At 36.4% G+C, this 15,693-nt stretch overlaps 1 protein-coding gene across 1 annotated transcript in view; it reads right to left on the bottom strand.

The window, feature by feature from the left end:
- KCNH5 (potassium voltage-gated channel subfamily H member 5) overlaps window positions 1–15,693 on the bottom strand; it is a 249,924-nt gene that overhangs the window by 58,220 nt on the left and 176,011 nt on the right. The window contains exon 9 of the mRNA XM_058162920.1: window positions 1,082–1,334. Coding sequence (XP_058018903.1) covers window positions 1,082–1,334 — 253 coding nt within the window. The remainder of the gene's footprint in view (window positions 1–1,081; window positions 1,335–15,693) is intronic.

Raw genomic sequence — 15,693 nt, 5'->3', positions numbered from 1 at the left:
AGGGACCTTGGAGGTCTTCTAGTCCAACCCTATGCTCAGGCAGGAAACCCTATACCATTTCAGAGAAATCGTTGTCCAATCTCTACTTTAAAATGTCCAGCGTTGGAGCATTCACAACTTCTGGAGATAAGTTGTTTCACTGATTAATTGTTCTGACTATTTCTCCTTAGTTCTAGATTGTGTCTCTCCTTGATTAGTTTTCATTCATTGCTTCTTGTCCTATCTTCAGGTGCTTTGGAGAATAAGCTTACTCCCTCTTCTTTGTGGCAACTCCTTAGATATTGGCCCACTGCTACCATGTCACCCATGATGGGTGGAGCAGGGAAAGTAGACTGATCAATTTTTGTTCCTAGGTGACTAATTGATGTTTCAGCCCAAGCCCTTACAGCAGTGTGGGCAAACCTTTTTGGCACCAAGTGCTGAAATGGGAGTGCACGGGTGCGTGCATGCCAAAAACCGAAACAGCAGCTGCCCTGTGTGCATGCGCACCCCAGGAAGATGATCTTCTATTTCCGGCATGCACATGCACACCAGCCAACTGGCTTTCTGGTTTCCGGCACTCCTGCACTCACGAAGACCAGCTGGCTGGCGTGCCGGAACCGGAAGAGCAATGGGCAATGGCTCGCATGCCCAGAGAAATGTCTCTGGGTGCCACTTCCGGCACATGTGCCATAGATTCGCCATCACGGCCTTTCAGCATTCTTGTGGTTAAAAAACAAGGGAGAAATTTCACTTTCATGAGCCTTTGGGGGAAAGGGAGGATATGAATATTTATTTTATATAAAGAATTAAATAAGGATTAAGCACAATAGCTAAATGGGAGAAATGGGAGAAACACCATCTAATAGTCTGTATTAATAGACAGTTTTACAGTCTGTAATTTTGTCAAAAAACAAACTCATCAATGGATTTTACCTATAACAACACTTCTAAATAGAAATTGCTAAACAAGAAAAACTGGGCGATAGTACTGCCTTGACATTTTAAGCAATTACCTTATCACATTAAAGTGTACAAAAATGCCCCACTGGCATCAGAGTAATAGTGGACATACAAGATGGCCACCACTTCATCATCCTACCTAAGATGGCCACCACCTCCTCATCCTGTATGACTTCTAATGATCCTGAGACAACAAAGCAGAGGGCATCTACGCTTTCACCAGCGTGATAGATAAGGTCTCCGGGAGCACAATGGATCGTCTGGAATTCCACTGCAAGTGCTCTCAGGCAGCCATCACTAGCTAGCCGAAAAGCTGGATGTTCGTTAAAAACCTTCCGATTGAGATGCACACAAATATCTGCTCTCATGTCCTTGGGACATATTGAAAGGACCTGGAGGGAGAGGAAAAACATGACAATGAGTGCAATTTAAACAGACAGTATGAAGGTTAACATACATACATAACTATCTTAATACATTATATTTGTGATAGTGGCAAATGTCTGTAGCTCGGGTGTAGAAACCAACCCACAAGCTCAGAAAATGAACCTCCACCCTCATACATTATATTGTTTAAAGAACTCCAAAATACTTAGTCAAATCTTTTTAAGGCAAGCCTTTATTACCTGACCATATTGTAAATGTATAATTTAGAGAGACTACAATAGATGATAATAATTTTTCTTAATGCTTCTAGATAAATTATTACAAAAGAAATGTTGGAACCAAGAATTTGAATCGGTGTGCATATGTTTTTGCAGAGACTACACTTCTTCCCCATATACTCATATATAATCAGTGTGAAACTTATTATAATGTAGGTTCTACCAAGATTTTAAATCCCCATTGTTTTATTTTATAGTTGAATTGCTTTTATGTTGTAAATTGCTCAGAATACTTTGTTTTTGGGGGTGCCATACCCAAGTGTTAAATGAAACAAATGAAAATATTTAACACTTAATTGAATTCAGCAGGACTAATTTTCATATAACACATATAGTAAATATTGGGATAAATAAGTCTCTGTTCCCTAAATCTCCAAAGCCAATTTGTTTTTAATTATTTTTCTTTCCTTTTTTTTGTAAAATGGATTTCTTTTTAAGAGTGTTTTCAAAGAAAATTGCAATTAATCAAGAGCAGATTAATAGCACCAAAACAATCCAAGAGTTGATTAAAAACAGAAGCAGCACGAGTAGGCTCTTAAAGGAATGCCTGAAAAACAGTGTTTCAATTAATAGAAATAGAACAGAATCTACAACTTAATTTATATACCGATCCTAGAATTTGGGATAGACACAGAAAGAAACAATTGTCCAGCAGTAGCCAGAAGCTGCTTTGAGGGTTCTTCATTCTTAGATCTGTGATCCTCTTTTGCCTATTGTGCTTTTCATTGTAAACCTGTCCCTTACTGACATCACTCTGCAGATGTCTGCAGATCAGTGGTGGGTTTCTACCAGTTCGACCTGCTTCGGGTGAACTGATAGTAGTGGCGGCAAGAGGCTCCACCCACCCACCAGAATGTCATCACAGATGCTCTGCACACGTACAGAAGTGCAGTGCAAGAGCAAAGCAAGCATGCACATGCCCGCGCTCCCGGTTCCAAACTGGTAGCGAAGGTAAGAGGAACCCACTACTGCTGCAGATGTAATGTTTTTTTCTTCCTCCAAGTGGTTAGGGTACATCATATTGAGCTTGGCTCATAGTGACTTCATAGCTAAATGCTGTGTTAAATGTTAAAATTCACTTCTGCAGATAATCATACTTAATTCCTGACTTAAGGAAGCCAATGTCATTTGAGTGAAATTGGCAAGAGTGGGGACTCTCTAGAACACTCCTATGATAAGTAGTCCTGAAAACCTAATGCCTAAACTAGCCTTTAATATAAACCCAAAATATAGGGCTATAGTAATATTTTTAAAAAATATATATTCTCTTTTGAAAAATCTATGGCTTCTTACCTCAGAAGGAACCACACAATGTCAGTGCACTGCAAGGAGTTCTGGGGAAAATCTGGGTTTCCAGCATTCCATGTCAATTAAGAGAATGACCTAGAACAGGGGTCTGCAAACTTGGCTCTTTTAAGACTTGTGGACTTCAACTCCTAGAGTTCCTCAGCCAGCTTTCCTCTGGGAATTGAAGTCTACAAGTCTTAAAAGAGCCAAGTTTGCAGACCTCTGACCTAGAATAATCCCCTACTCTACTTACTTTTAAAGAAGAATGAGGAATTGTAGACTAATGAATTAATTTTTCTTTAAGCAAACTTAGCTACTTCAGTGAAGAACTTCATCATGGTTCAAATAAAACTTCATGTCTTATTTCCTTTAGAATTTCATTGGCAGAGTGGTGAATGTGGACTGTGATAGGTTGAATCTTAAAATTAATACTTTGACGACTACTGAATTATCTCTATCCATAGATCACAGAAATAGAGGAATGTGCCTGCGTTTGATCTTAAAATAAATAATCAAAGTCTGGTACAAACAATCCAGAGCAGAAACTTTTGAAAACCTTCACTAGGGACATAACTGATTCATTGCCAAAATAAATGTGTTTTGGAGGAAATTCTTTACTCTTACATTTCATAATTAAAACAACAAATTAATTACTTTGGGGGAGACTCTTGAGTTAATTCTACATATACTTACTTGTGGTAGTTCCCACTAAGTCTGGTATATTAACTTTAAATTCAAGTGAATGTTTTTAGGATTATATCACGAAATATTACAAAAAGAAATCTGTACCCTAAATAGCTCTTACAATCATGTCAGAGAAAGAGAAATAAAGACTTCTCAGGTGGATAGGTATCATTTCAAACAGTATTGCTTTTTGCAGACACAATAGTGACACTTTTATCATGTTCTCCAGCAGTGAGAGAAAGGTGAGAGAACACTGTGTAGGAAAAAAGCCAGCTAATCCATCAGGAGGAACTCAATAATTAATGGAAGCTCTTTTCCAAAAGGTTCTAGTCAAGCCACATCCAACTGAATATACTGTAAGCCGAAAGGGAGAAGGAGAAACAGTTCTCTCTCAACAACTGTAGAACAGTGATCTCTTCACAGGATATGGATTTGATTTTTTTTTCATCTTTAAAATGGAAATGAAATCTCAGCTAGAGAACTAGTTTTATTATATAGTCTATGCAAGTAAATTTTCAAAAGGCAAGGAAGGGAATTTGGGTTCTTTCCCTATTATAGCTAAAGGAATTTATAGGACAGTGTAAGAATTAGCCTGGTTTTATGTCACATCAAATTTCTGCTGGAGCAGAAAACCTGGGGTTTTGGGATTGTGCTGGTCATCAGCTACCAAGTATACACATGGACAGACCTGTCTATTTCCAATTTGTATGTTTTATCATTTTGAAACTGTTAATTCTATTACATTTCTGCATATTTTAATACATAATGACCATTTGCACCCTAATGCTAACATAATTTTCCCAATATACCATATTTATACATTTTTCTTCAGGATTCAACCTTCTCCATTGTCAATTCTTGCATTTGAACTGGCCTGCTGGAAGCCACTCTCTGTGGCTATAGTAGACTTTAAGATGTTATGAATGGAGTCTTGCTTAGTTTTGACTTCAGTGAACAATTCCATTTTCCACTGAATTTTTCTCTGAAAAATTTAGATTTTGATTTCACTGTTCTATGATGTGGGATAGGAATAGATGTCTGACATGGATCCATGCTTTTTTTCCCTGCTCTTCACAAAAAGCTGGCAATAGAGTTGTTAGATAGCAAGGAAGACCCAGGTAGGCTAGAAGAATAGTGTGCTGTAGTGGCTAAAATCTTGGAAGATTCATTTTAGTCCAACCTCACCATGAAAAAGCCCTGGGCAGATCATCACCTCTCAGCTTTCTAGAGCTCTTGTTGTGGGTAAAGTACGGGAATGCTATAACTGTCTCTTTCAATACAGTAGGGAGACAGAACAAGCAGAGGAAAAGAAGACTAAGAAGCAGAATGAAGGAAGGATGATTTTTTTCAGCCTCCAAAAAGTCATTTCCAAAATTGTCATTTGCGTTTTATGAAAAGAAAACAACAGTGGCAAAGATTTCCATTAGAATGCACATTTGAATTAATCTATAAATTCAAATTACGGCTTGATTTGAAATATAATGCACATTATTACAATAGAGCAGGCTTTGTTCGTGTCAATGAAATGACTGCTGTTCTAACTCTTGACAGACAATTTAAAAGGCTCTGCTTTCTATTCTAGGTATATAAGTTTGAAAATGAATTTGGACTAGATAGCCCTTCAAATAAAGAATGTCTTCAAACAGAAGTTCTAATAATGAGAGTTTGGCTGGTCAGTTAGGTATCACAAGACAACAGTAGAGTTCACTCTGCCCATTTTGGGGACAGAGTTCCAATCTATCCAAATTTCATTCAGATTTTAAATTATGTTTTTTAAAAAACAAACAAACAATGGATTAGACTTGAGGATGGATAGAAGTTGCATCTTTAAAAATGGCAAAAAGATCTCTAATTTTGTATGTTGCTGAAGAGCAGAGGCACTTTTTTTGGCCCTTTCTGATGTCTGTATAATCATCTCATTTGGTAATATGTTTAAAGTAAGAGCAGTAACAATTTGGAGTAACAGCCTGCAGATTTCCTTCCTGCCTTTGATTAAATTGCAGTGAAATTGCTGCCACTTGGACCCAGACAAAAATGGTTTTAATCTCTACATTCAACATTTGCTTACAGCAGTCCTCCAAATCACAAGGCCAGCTAATATTCCTTCCTCTTCCTCCCACTCACATTTCAACCATCTGAACTGCATGGAAACTAAAAAGGAATTGTCAGTCCTCTTTAAAGTTCGTAAACAGCCTTTTCCTGCTTAATTTTCAGTTTTCTTTCCAATCCACCACTGACAAACAGGTATGTGTTTCAAATTAATCTCAGCAAATTTTGCTTCAATTCCCAGTCAGTATGGGAGATACACAGCAAGACAGAGTACAGGAACCTTGGAGTTTTCATATCAAATGATCTAAGTGCCAAAGCCCACTGCAACTACATCGCAAAAAAGGCTTTAAGAGTTGTAAACCTAATCTTGTGTAGCTTCTTCTCCAAAAACACAACACTACTAACCAGAGCATATAAAACATTTGCTAGACCAATTCTTGAATACAGCTCGACTGTCTGGAATCCATACCACATTTCTGACATCAATACAATTGAACGTGTCCAGAAATATTTTACAAGAAGAGTTCTCCACTCCTCTGAATATAACAAAATACCTTATGCCACCAGACTTGAAATCCTGGGTTTAGAAAATTTAGAACTCCGCTGCCTTCGACAGGACCTGAGTTTAACTAATAGAATCGTCTACTACAATGACCTTCCTGTCAAAGACTATTTCAGCTTCAATTGCAACAATACACGAGCACATAATAGATTTAAGCTTAATGTTAACTGCTCCAATCTTGATTGCAGAAAATATGACTTCGGTGACAGAGTTTGTTAATACTTGGAATACACTACCTGACTCTGTGGTCTCTTCCCAAAATCCCCAAAGCTTCAACCAAAAACTGTCTACTATTGACCTCACCCCATTCGTAAGAGGTCTGTAAGGGGCATGCATAAGAGTACAAGTGTGCCGACCGTTCCTGTCCTATTGTTTCCTTTCATTATATCCAATTAATATAGTTATTACATACTCATGCTTATACATATATATTGTATAGTTATTTCATGCTTATGCTTATATATACTGTGTGACAAAATAAATAAATAAAATAAAAAATAAATAAAAACAAGAATCAACACACACACACAAAAAAACTAAGATTGACGTTGGTTTTGAATGTATGCCTTCCAGTGTTGTTGGGATTGATCCAGTACTGCTGTTTCTCTTTCCAGTGGTTTCATTACTATATGAGGCTGGAATTGCTACAAAACAAACTGGATAAATGTTATCCATGGTCCACACCAATGTATTAAGCATTCTGTCTAATAATTTTTCTCTCCAGGGGAACCCCTTTCACCTCCACAAGGCAAGCAAACAAGTTGCCATGTTCACTTCTCAAAGCCAGGTAATGTGTTCTATTCAAAGGCCAGTTATAATTGCTATCAAAAAGGCTTTTGTGTAATAATTTGGTGCATAAACATAGTTCTGCACTTAGTGGGGGTAAGGATAAAAAAAAAGCAGACCTAAAATGCAGATGGAGAAGTTTTGAGCTTTTATATCTTTCAGATTTTGTTTTTTTCCCCAATCTTTCACATTAGTTGGTGACTTTAAAAAAAACCTATAAGAAAACCCCTGATTTTTTTCTTATTATTTCTCTCATACATATCTTGCATGCATTTTGATCTAATCATCTTTGTAAATTATTCTTCCTTGTTCAATTATATGTTGTATATTTTTTCACTATTATCTGCATTTTTCCCTAACAGATATGCTTGCAGCTCACCAAATGTTACAAAAATGAGTATCTGTTTGCATGATATGGGTTTTTCCTTTATCTCCTCTTGTCTCCCTTATATATGTCCCCCCAAATCTGTTCTTCAGAAGCAGATGGCAGTTCAGAAACTGTAGGAGGTAGGGTTAAAAACCAAATATTTTTTGGTGTCCTTTTCAGAGCACAGAGTAGATGTAATCCTTTTTATTCATTCTATTTAGGATTTATTGTTGTTACTTGCGAAGTCGTGTCCGACCCATCACGATCCCATGAACAATGTTCCTCCAGGCCTTCCTATCCTCTGTCATCCCCAGAGTACATTTAGGCTCACACTAACTGCTTCAGTGACTCCGACCAGCCACCTCATTCTCTGCCGTCCCCTTCTTCTTTTGCCCTCAATTGTTCCCAGCATTAGGCTCTTCTCCAATGAGTCTTCTCCTGTTTAGGATAGCACTACAAAATTCTGAGATATGTATATGCTGAAGGCATATGAATATTGAATTCTGGTATTAATTTTCTATTGCTCTTTCTTTGACTATTTCATCACTGTATCAATTTTAACTGTGCAATATACTTACGTTAAAATCAACAATTCCCAGTTACATTCGTGTATCTCTGTATGATTGAAACAGTTCAGATAAAGAAGTGCAGTACACAACTTGAATCATAGACATTCTACTGTTCAACGACCATGTGCCTGTGTGTGTGTGTGTGTGTGTATGTGTTTGTGTGTGTGGTTCTCGACTTATGAAGATTGGGATTGGAGTGTCCATTATAAGTCATTATAGTCATAAATTGAGGCAGGTCAGTTTTTACAATGATATTTATGATGGTTATTAAGTGAATCACTGCAGTTATTAAGTGAACACCATGGTTGTAAGTGTGAACCCATTCTTCTGAATGGCCACTTTTTGTTGTTGACAACTTGCAAAAAAGGTCACAAATTTGACCACAGGACATTGCAACCATAAATGTGAATCAGTTGCCAAGCACCCAAATTGCAATTATGTGACTTTGGTGGTGTTGGTACAATAGTCATAAGTGGACGGACCATTCAAAAGTGCAAAGACTGGAGTTTTTTCAGCACCAGTCACTTAATCAAATTGTTACAAGTCGAAGACTACCTGTAATTTAGTAATAATATCTTTTTATTGTTACAGAGGACAATCCCCTATTCAAAGAGTTGTTAAATGAAAATCTCTGTTTAAAAATATTCTGTTTTTGATTAAACCAGTTTTAAATAGGGCACACCTAAATGGAGAAAGATCAGAAGCCTTGCAACACCTGGATAGCTGAATGAACAGGCATGCAGAGTAACTAGTTGCAGTTCCCAAATTACTAAATTACTGTGATTTAAATAGATACATACTGAGGCATCCTGTATTTCTGTTTAAATTATGGTAACTGTAAGTGTTGTTCTTCTTCTGAGAATGACGATGATGATGATCATTATCATGAATCAATCAACTGCAGGATAAAAGTCTCCAGAGTGTATTGTTAGGGACAGATTTTTTTTTTCTTCCCAACCTAAAGCTAAGAGACATCCACCCAAATATTTTCTGTGCCTAAGAGAAAGATAGATCCTGTCTCCCATCTCTTCACTCATACTCCAGGACCTTATCTACTATCCCGTGCTGGCTCTCAGATAGACAGAGACAGAGATAGACAGATGTCAATTCATATTTTCTTCTGTTCTGTTTGTTTGATGATGCAGAAGTAGATCTTATAAATATGTGGTAGGAAAAACTAGGAACAATCGGGGGTGGGGAGGGAATCACTTCTTTACTTCTTCATCTATGTTCCTCTTGAGATTGAGAAAGCAAGCTTCCTATCCCACAGGAAATGAATCCAATATTGTTTTCTCTTTCCTTCAGCATTTTCTAAACTCAGCCAGGCAGTTCAAGATAAGTGGCTGGAATAGCTGAAAAACACCCTACAGAGAGCAGGGACAATAAAAAGTGAAGGGGAAGCATGGACAGTGATGACAACCAACATAAAGAGATGCTGTAGTTAGGGTGGGATGTAGCTGACAAAAGTCTGTTAGCAACAGCAATAGCACTTAGACTTATATACCACTTCATGGTGCTTTTACAGCCCTCTCTAAGCAGTTTACAGAGTCAACATATTGCCCCCAACAATCTGGGTCCTCATTTTACCCACCTGGGAAGGATTGAAGGCTGAGTCAACCTTGAGCCAGTAAGATTTGAACTGCTGAACTGCAGCTAACAGTCAGCTGAAGTAGCCTGCAGTACTGCATTCTAACCACTGCGCCACCTCAGCTCTCTTAAATGTTTAGTAGTAGTAGTAGTAGTAGTAGTAGTAGTAGTAGTAGTAGTAGTATTCTAAACATACTGTACATAATGGATTTATTATTTCAATACAATGCTACTTGTAGAGTATTGACTAAAGATTATTAATCTTCTAATGTTTAGATAGCTTAGACCATTAAAGGAAACACACATTCTGGTAGAGAGAAGTTCTCTGAGGAATGGGTTCCAGCACGAATCTGAAAGCTGGGAAGACTTAAAACTCTGGTCCCGGTGACTGAACTAGATAGGATCCTGCAATATTATCCTGGGACACATATATTTGTCTTCATCCATTAAAGGAAATGCTTAAAATGTTCAAAATATTATTTTCTTTGATTGATCAAGGTGGCTAAGAAAATTCTAAGAAATCAATTAAGGGTGACTAGTAAGAAAACAAACTGCATAATTAAGATTACACAAATCCTTCTAAAGCTTTGGTCTTGCAGACTTCTTTTTATGAAACTGGTTGCGTTACATGCAAGGCTATTAAAAGAGCCATTTCTCTTTTGATATGTGGTTAGGCATGACCGCAAGCAAACAAAACTCTTCTAAAAAGTATTGGTTCTTGTTAAAAGAATTGTGGTTTCTCATTTGGAAAAAAAACAACAGATCTTTTACATTGATATAAGTTTGTGGGACCAGAATGCAAGTACCATAAAGTAGCTGAAGCTGCTGAGTTTAATAGAAACATTTTGTGTTTATAAGGAGACATGCTCTTTTTTGAAATTATAGTTGCAGTAATTTAAGGAAAAATCCACTCCTAAATACTATAGTTTTCTAATTGTTTCCTTGGCAATGGAAAGGGTTCTTTCCAAAGAATTTGGAAAGGATATAATATTGATTTCATTTAATTTTTAATAGATTTTATAGACAGTTTCAATTTTTTAGTAGAGTTGCCTTTCTCCAAATTATAAAAGAATAGCAAGACATACACATCCACACTTTCATAAATATAGTCAAATGGTTATGAAAATAAAACAATATACAATGGAAGGAAGGAAGACTTGTTCAAAAAAAATACATACTTGGAACAAATAACGGGGGGAAAAACATTAGAGGGAAAATTGCTCCCCAATGTCTGCAGATTCAAAAATGTATGACCAAAAATGCGTACATAAGCACTGCAGAAGGACATTGATACAAATATTATGAAGATCTTTGATTATCAAATTCATAAACTGATGAAGAAACTGAACTGAACAAAATGTTTAAATAGTAAATGAGACATGAAAAATGGACAGGTTTGTCGATCCCTTAGGTTAAACGATGGAAGAATCTAATCTCTGCCTGGGAATATACTCAGTGCCAATTACAGTGGAGCTAAATGGACAATAGTAAGACATGATTTAAGGTCACGTCTAATGTTGCTCATATTATTTTTTCCTACACTCCATCCCCATCAGATCTATGGCTGCACTGAAATAAAATGGTAAACTGCTTACCCCATAACAAAGGGCTGATCCACACAGTCAACTTGCCCGTGTTCCAATATTGGCCACTGATAATTTCTTGAGGACAGTACAGAATAATACTGTCCTTTATCACATGCATCCCAAAAGGAAGACAACTGATTTCCTACTACAAAAAAAAAAAAAAAAAAAAAAAGAGGCCTTTTCACATGTCAAGCTGCTTATCTCCCATGTGTAGCTGCAAATGAAGCCCCCTTAAAAAAAACAAACCTCTTTCTGGGATTTCAACTCATTCTTCCACTTTGGCCAGAAGGAAAGAATAGATCTGTCTTTTCTTTTCCTCTTTTTTAAAAAAAAACACATGAAAGCTCTAATGTTCTCTTTCTCCTTCCTTCCTTCCTTCCTTCCTTCCTGTCCTTCCATCCATCCAGTGGTGGGTTTCAATTTTTTTTACTGTTGGTTCTGTGGGTGTGGCTTGGTGGGTGTGGCATGGCTTGGTGGGCGTGGCAGAGGAAGGATACTGTAAAATCTCCATTCCCTCCAGATCATCTGGGACGTGGGAGGCAGAGAATAGATGTGGGCGGGGCCAGTCAGAATTTTTACTAACGGTTCTCCGAACTACTCAAAATTTCCACTACTGGTTCTCCAGAACTGGTCAGAACCTGCTGAAACCTACCTCTCCATCCATCCATCCATGGAAAACATCAAGGGAGGACTATGGAAAAGAGGTCCAATTAGATAATCATTATAGGTAAGCTGTTCCATAATTCCTTTCTCTGGACCTTTCCATCACTGTAACCCAACTGCAATCAAGAAGCATACAGACTATTTTTTTTTCTTACCAGCTACCTTAATTGTTACTCTCATCTGAGCAGGCAGAGTTCTCAGTTCTCTGTGTATGACCTATATTTCTATAGTTAGAGATGCTGCCTATTAATATTTCACTTGCTGTTAAGCGTGTTTCAATTAAAGTTAAGACGTTCATTCCAAGGAAAGTGTTTTCACTGAATTAAGAATATGGTAAATATTCTTATAGCCATTTAAGAGATGTTATTTGAAGAGCATGTTTGGCTACTTCACCAGGTTTTGGTGGACTGCGTCATGCATTTTAATTTATTTTGATTTTATTTTTTATTTATTTAACCTTTATTATTTTACAAATAACTCAAAGCAGCAAACATATCCAACATACCTTCTTCCTCCTATCTTCTGTACAACCACAAGGTGAGTTAAGCCAAGAGAGAGTGACTAGCCCAAGATCACTAAACTGACTTTCATAGTTGGGCAGAACTTGAACTCACAACCTCCTACCTTCAAACCTGGTGCCTTAAACCACTAGACCAAACTGGTTCTTAAGATAGGGTTGGATAAAAAAAAAAAAATTAAATTCACCACATTCAAGACACGGGTGTCTGAAAACATATGTCTTTGCAGTTGAACTTTTCAAATTAATTGTGGTTTCCAAATAAATATTTAAATGGAAGTGCAGATTGACTGCTGTCTTGGATCTTCCATGAAGCTTATTGGATGATATTTGGCCATCTACTATTTCTTAGTCTAGCTTTCCATGCTGGTTTGGTGTAAAAATGAAGAAAAAATGATTTATTTTGAGGCAAAATGGGAAATGTATGAACCCATGAATGGCCTTCTTAAGGTTTTATTTAATGATGATTTAATGATTTTATTTCAGTGTAGTATTTAGGTCTATGTTTTGGTTGTTCTGGATAGGATCAAAATATTTAAAAAAAAATAAAAAAGAATCAAACATTAGCAGCATCATTAAAAAATAGATGTGATATCTACGAAAGTGCTTGACTAGATGAACATCTGTTAACTATCACATTCCCTGAGAAACTCAAGATGAAAAATAGGGAAGACTTGAGACATATAACAAAAATGTATCCATTACTTTGTTTTTAACTTTTCACGTCTCCAATTTATTCTACTCATTTTTATCAGCCTGAAGCTATTTAATACGTGCTTACCTAATATAGAATATACATATTTATTGCAACCAATTTTTCAAAATAGTTTTCCATATTTTCCACAAATATAGACATTACATGTATATATATACACACACACACACTTTTTTTTTCATTTTATAAAACAATGCAGAGCAAATAAACCTCAAGCATCTAATAGTAGAAAATCATATTTAATAACTTAAGTAAAAAGATGAGGCAGAAAGCTCAAATGCAAACCTCTGAGAAGTTCAGATATAAAATAATTTCATTTCAGTAAATTTATTGAACAAAGAACTGCAAAATTGTTCAAGTATCGATAAAAGTGTTCTCTATAGCTACTACAAAAAATGACCAACAATTATGGTCACCAATTATATAAGGAGCTTCCTCAGATGGCCCAAAAACTATAAGCTAGACTCAGTCTCTGTGATTTTTGTCCAAGACCTAAGGGATCATCATCAACAGTATGAAGATCTATTCAAACATTGTCTGTGATCTTTGTTTTTTCTTTTAAGTAAAGATTCCCAAGATAGGAACTCTGGAATGTATTTCTACTGATTTAGCTGAACTGCCATAAAACAATAATTTCATTTCTGGTAATTGGAGAATCCAGTAAAAAAAATCCAGGAATTGTAGTTGAAACCATTATGACTTATCTAAGAAAGCTTGTCAAATTGCTTTGATTACAGCAGCTAACTAAACAGTTCATTGTAAAATAATAAATTTTCCAGATCTTGTACCTCATGACTAAGTATGGTTAGTAATGAGATATAAATTCTAAGTAAGCTTGAGTTAAATTGGGAAACAATAGAGAAATATTAATTTACCACCCCATGTATTCATACCAAAATCCAAATCACTCTTTCTCTTTTGCATATATATACACGCACACAATTACACACACAATACATTGGTGCTATTATTTGCAAAAAGTTATTAGAAAGCTGTTTGTTACTCTTTTGTATAGTACTCCATTTTCCATGACAGAATCAAAGATGTGGAAAATAATCTATTGTATGATTCACAAGATATATTGTACTAAAACGGAACAAAGACAATCAAGCCATATTAAATAGACTCCCTATTAAATAGTTACTCTGTATTTATTTATTTATCAAACTAAAAAGCAATACTAGAGGTCTTGTACAAAACACTTTTGTGTTTTCTCTTTTACAGGGTAAAAAGACTGAGCCCAGTATCTCATTGCCTATTTCATTTTTCGGAGTGTAACGGTTGGTGTTTTAAACAAAACTTGAATGTAGCACTTGATTCAGAACAGTTTGCTCACTTCTGATTTAGTGTAACCCTAAAGGTATAATCATTTCTTCATAAAGTTTGATTTCTTTCCTTATGGATACATACATGTAAACTATTTTAAGAAGATCTACCTTTTATTGGGCAACAGTTATTTTTAAACTCTCACATTTCTGATTATCATTTTTCTGTCACCATAAACCCTATTGCAAAAAGTTTGAATATAGATTTTTTTTCTATTGAGGGCACGTGATTGTTCCCTGATCCTTTTATTATTTGAATTGTAAAGAATAGAATTAAATTTCTAATAACTGAGCAATGTGCTGCTGAAATGTATTATCTGAAGCAGCATTGGATAATACTGTAATGTAATGAATTTCACTATAAAGAATGAGCTTACTTTTGAAATAGAGATTGGCTGCAAAGGTAGCAGGACTTGTTTTCATGGCTCACCTAAATAAATTCTGGCTAAATATTGCATTGCATTACTTTTCCTATGCAGCTATGGAGAAAGAATAAGCATGCAATTATATTTGCTTCATGCAATGACTTTGGGAAGGCATAGTGAATGAATGGAAATGCCACACTATATGCATACACTATATGCATTTTTTTGAATTTACAAAAAAAAACAACCATGAAGGAACAGCCGGAAGCATCACATATCTATTGTCCATAACTGAGATAGAATGCTTGAAGGAAGAGCTATGCAAAAGAATTATATAACACAGAAGTTATGGAAAAGGCTAAAGAAATATGTATTTTGGTCCCATTCATCCCATACTTCATCTCTCCATGTACCCAGGAAAAGTTTGAAAGAAAATTATAGTCTGAAACTGTATTGGATTGATGGTATTGAGTACCTCATACCGGTAGTGTGAATCAATTTCCTGATGGAAGAACTTGGGAATCAAAGATGAAAATCCAGAGCAAGTTTGTACAAAGCATCCATGGGATGGCAGAATCAGCTTCAGGATAAAAGCAAAGTGCTAAAGGTGAAATGTTTGGGTTTGTGAAAAGCAATAGCACTTAGACTTATATACCGCTTTACAGTGCTTCCCAGCCCTCTTTAAGCAGTTTACAGAGTCAGCATATTGGCCCCAACAATCTGGGTCCTCATTTTACCAGCCTCGGAAGGATGGAAGACTGAGTCAACCTTGAGCCTGGTAAGATTCGAATTGCCAAATTGCAGTCAGCCGGCAGTCAGCAGAAGTAGACTGCAGTACTGCATTCTAACCACTGCGCCACCGCAGCTCTTGAATGTTGATGCAGGGCTACTCGTTCTTGTCTACATTTTCACTTTGAGGCAAATATGCAGAAGATACCTGAAGTGGTTAAAACAAGGCAAGGTGGCTGATCCCAGTATGTACTGTAGGGGTGTCACTCTCTGCCACTTTGCTTCATGAATCTCG

This window comes from Ahaetulla prasina, chromosome 1, assembly GCF_028640845.1.
Source record: "Ahaetulla prasina isolate Xishuangbanna chromosome 1, ASM2864084v1, whole genome shotgun sequence".
Lineage (NCBI taxonomy): Eukaryota > Metazoa > Chordata > Lepidosauria > Squamata > Colubridae > Ahaetulla > Ahaetulla prasina.
The sequence above is the reverse complement of the archived record's forward strand: the minus strand, read 5'-3'. Positions and strand labels throughout refer to the sequence as shown.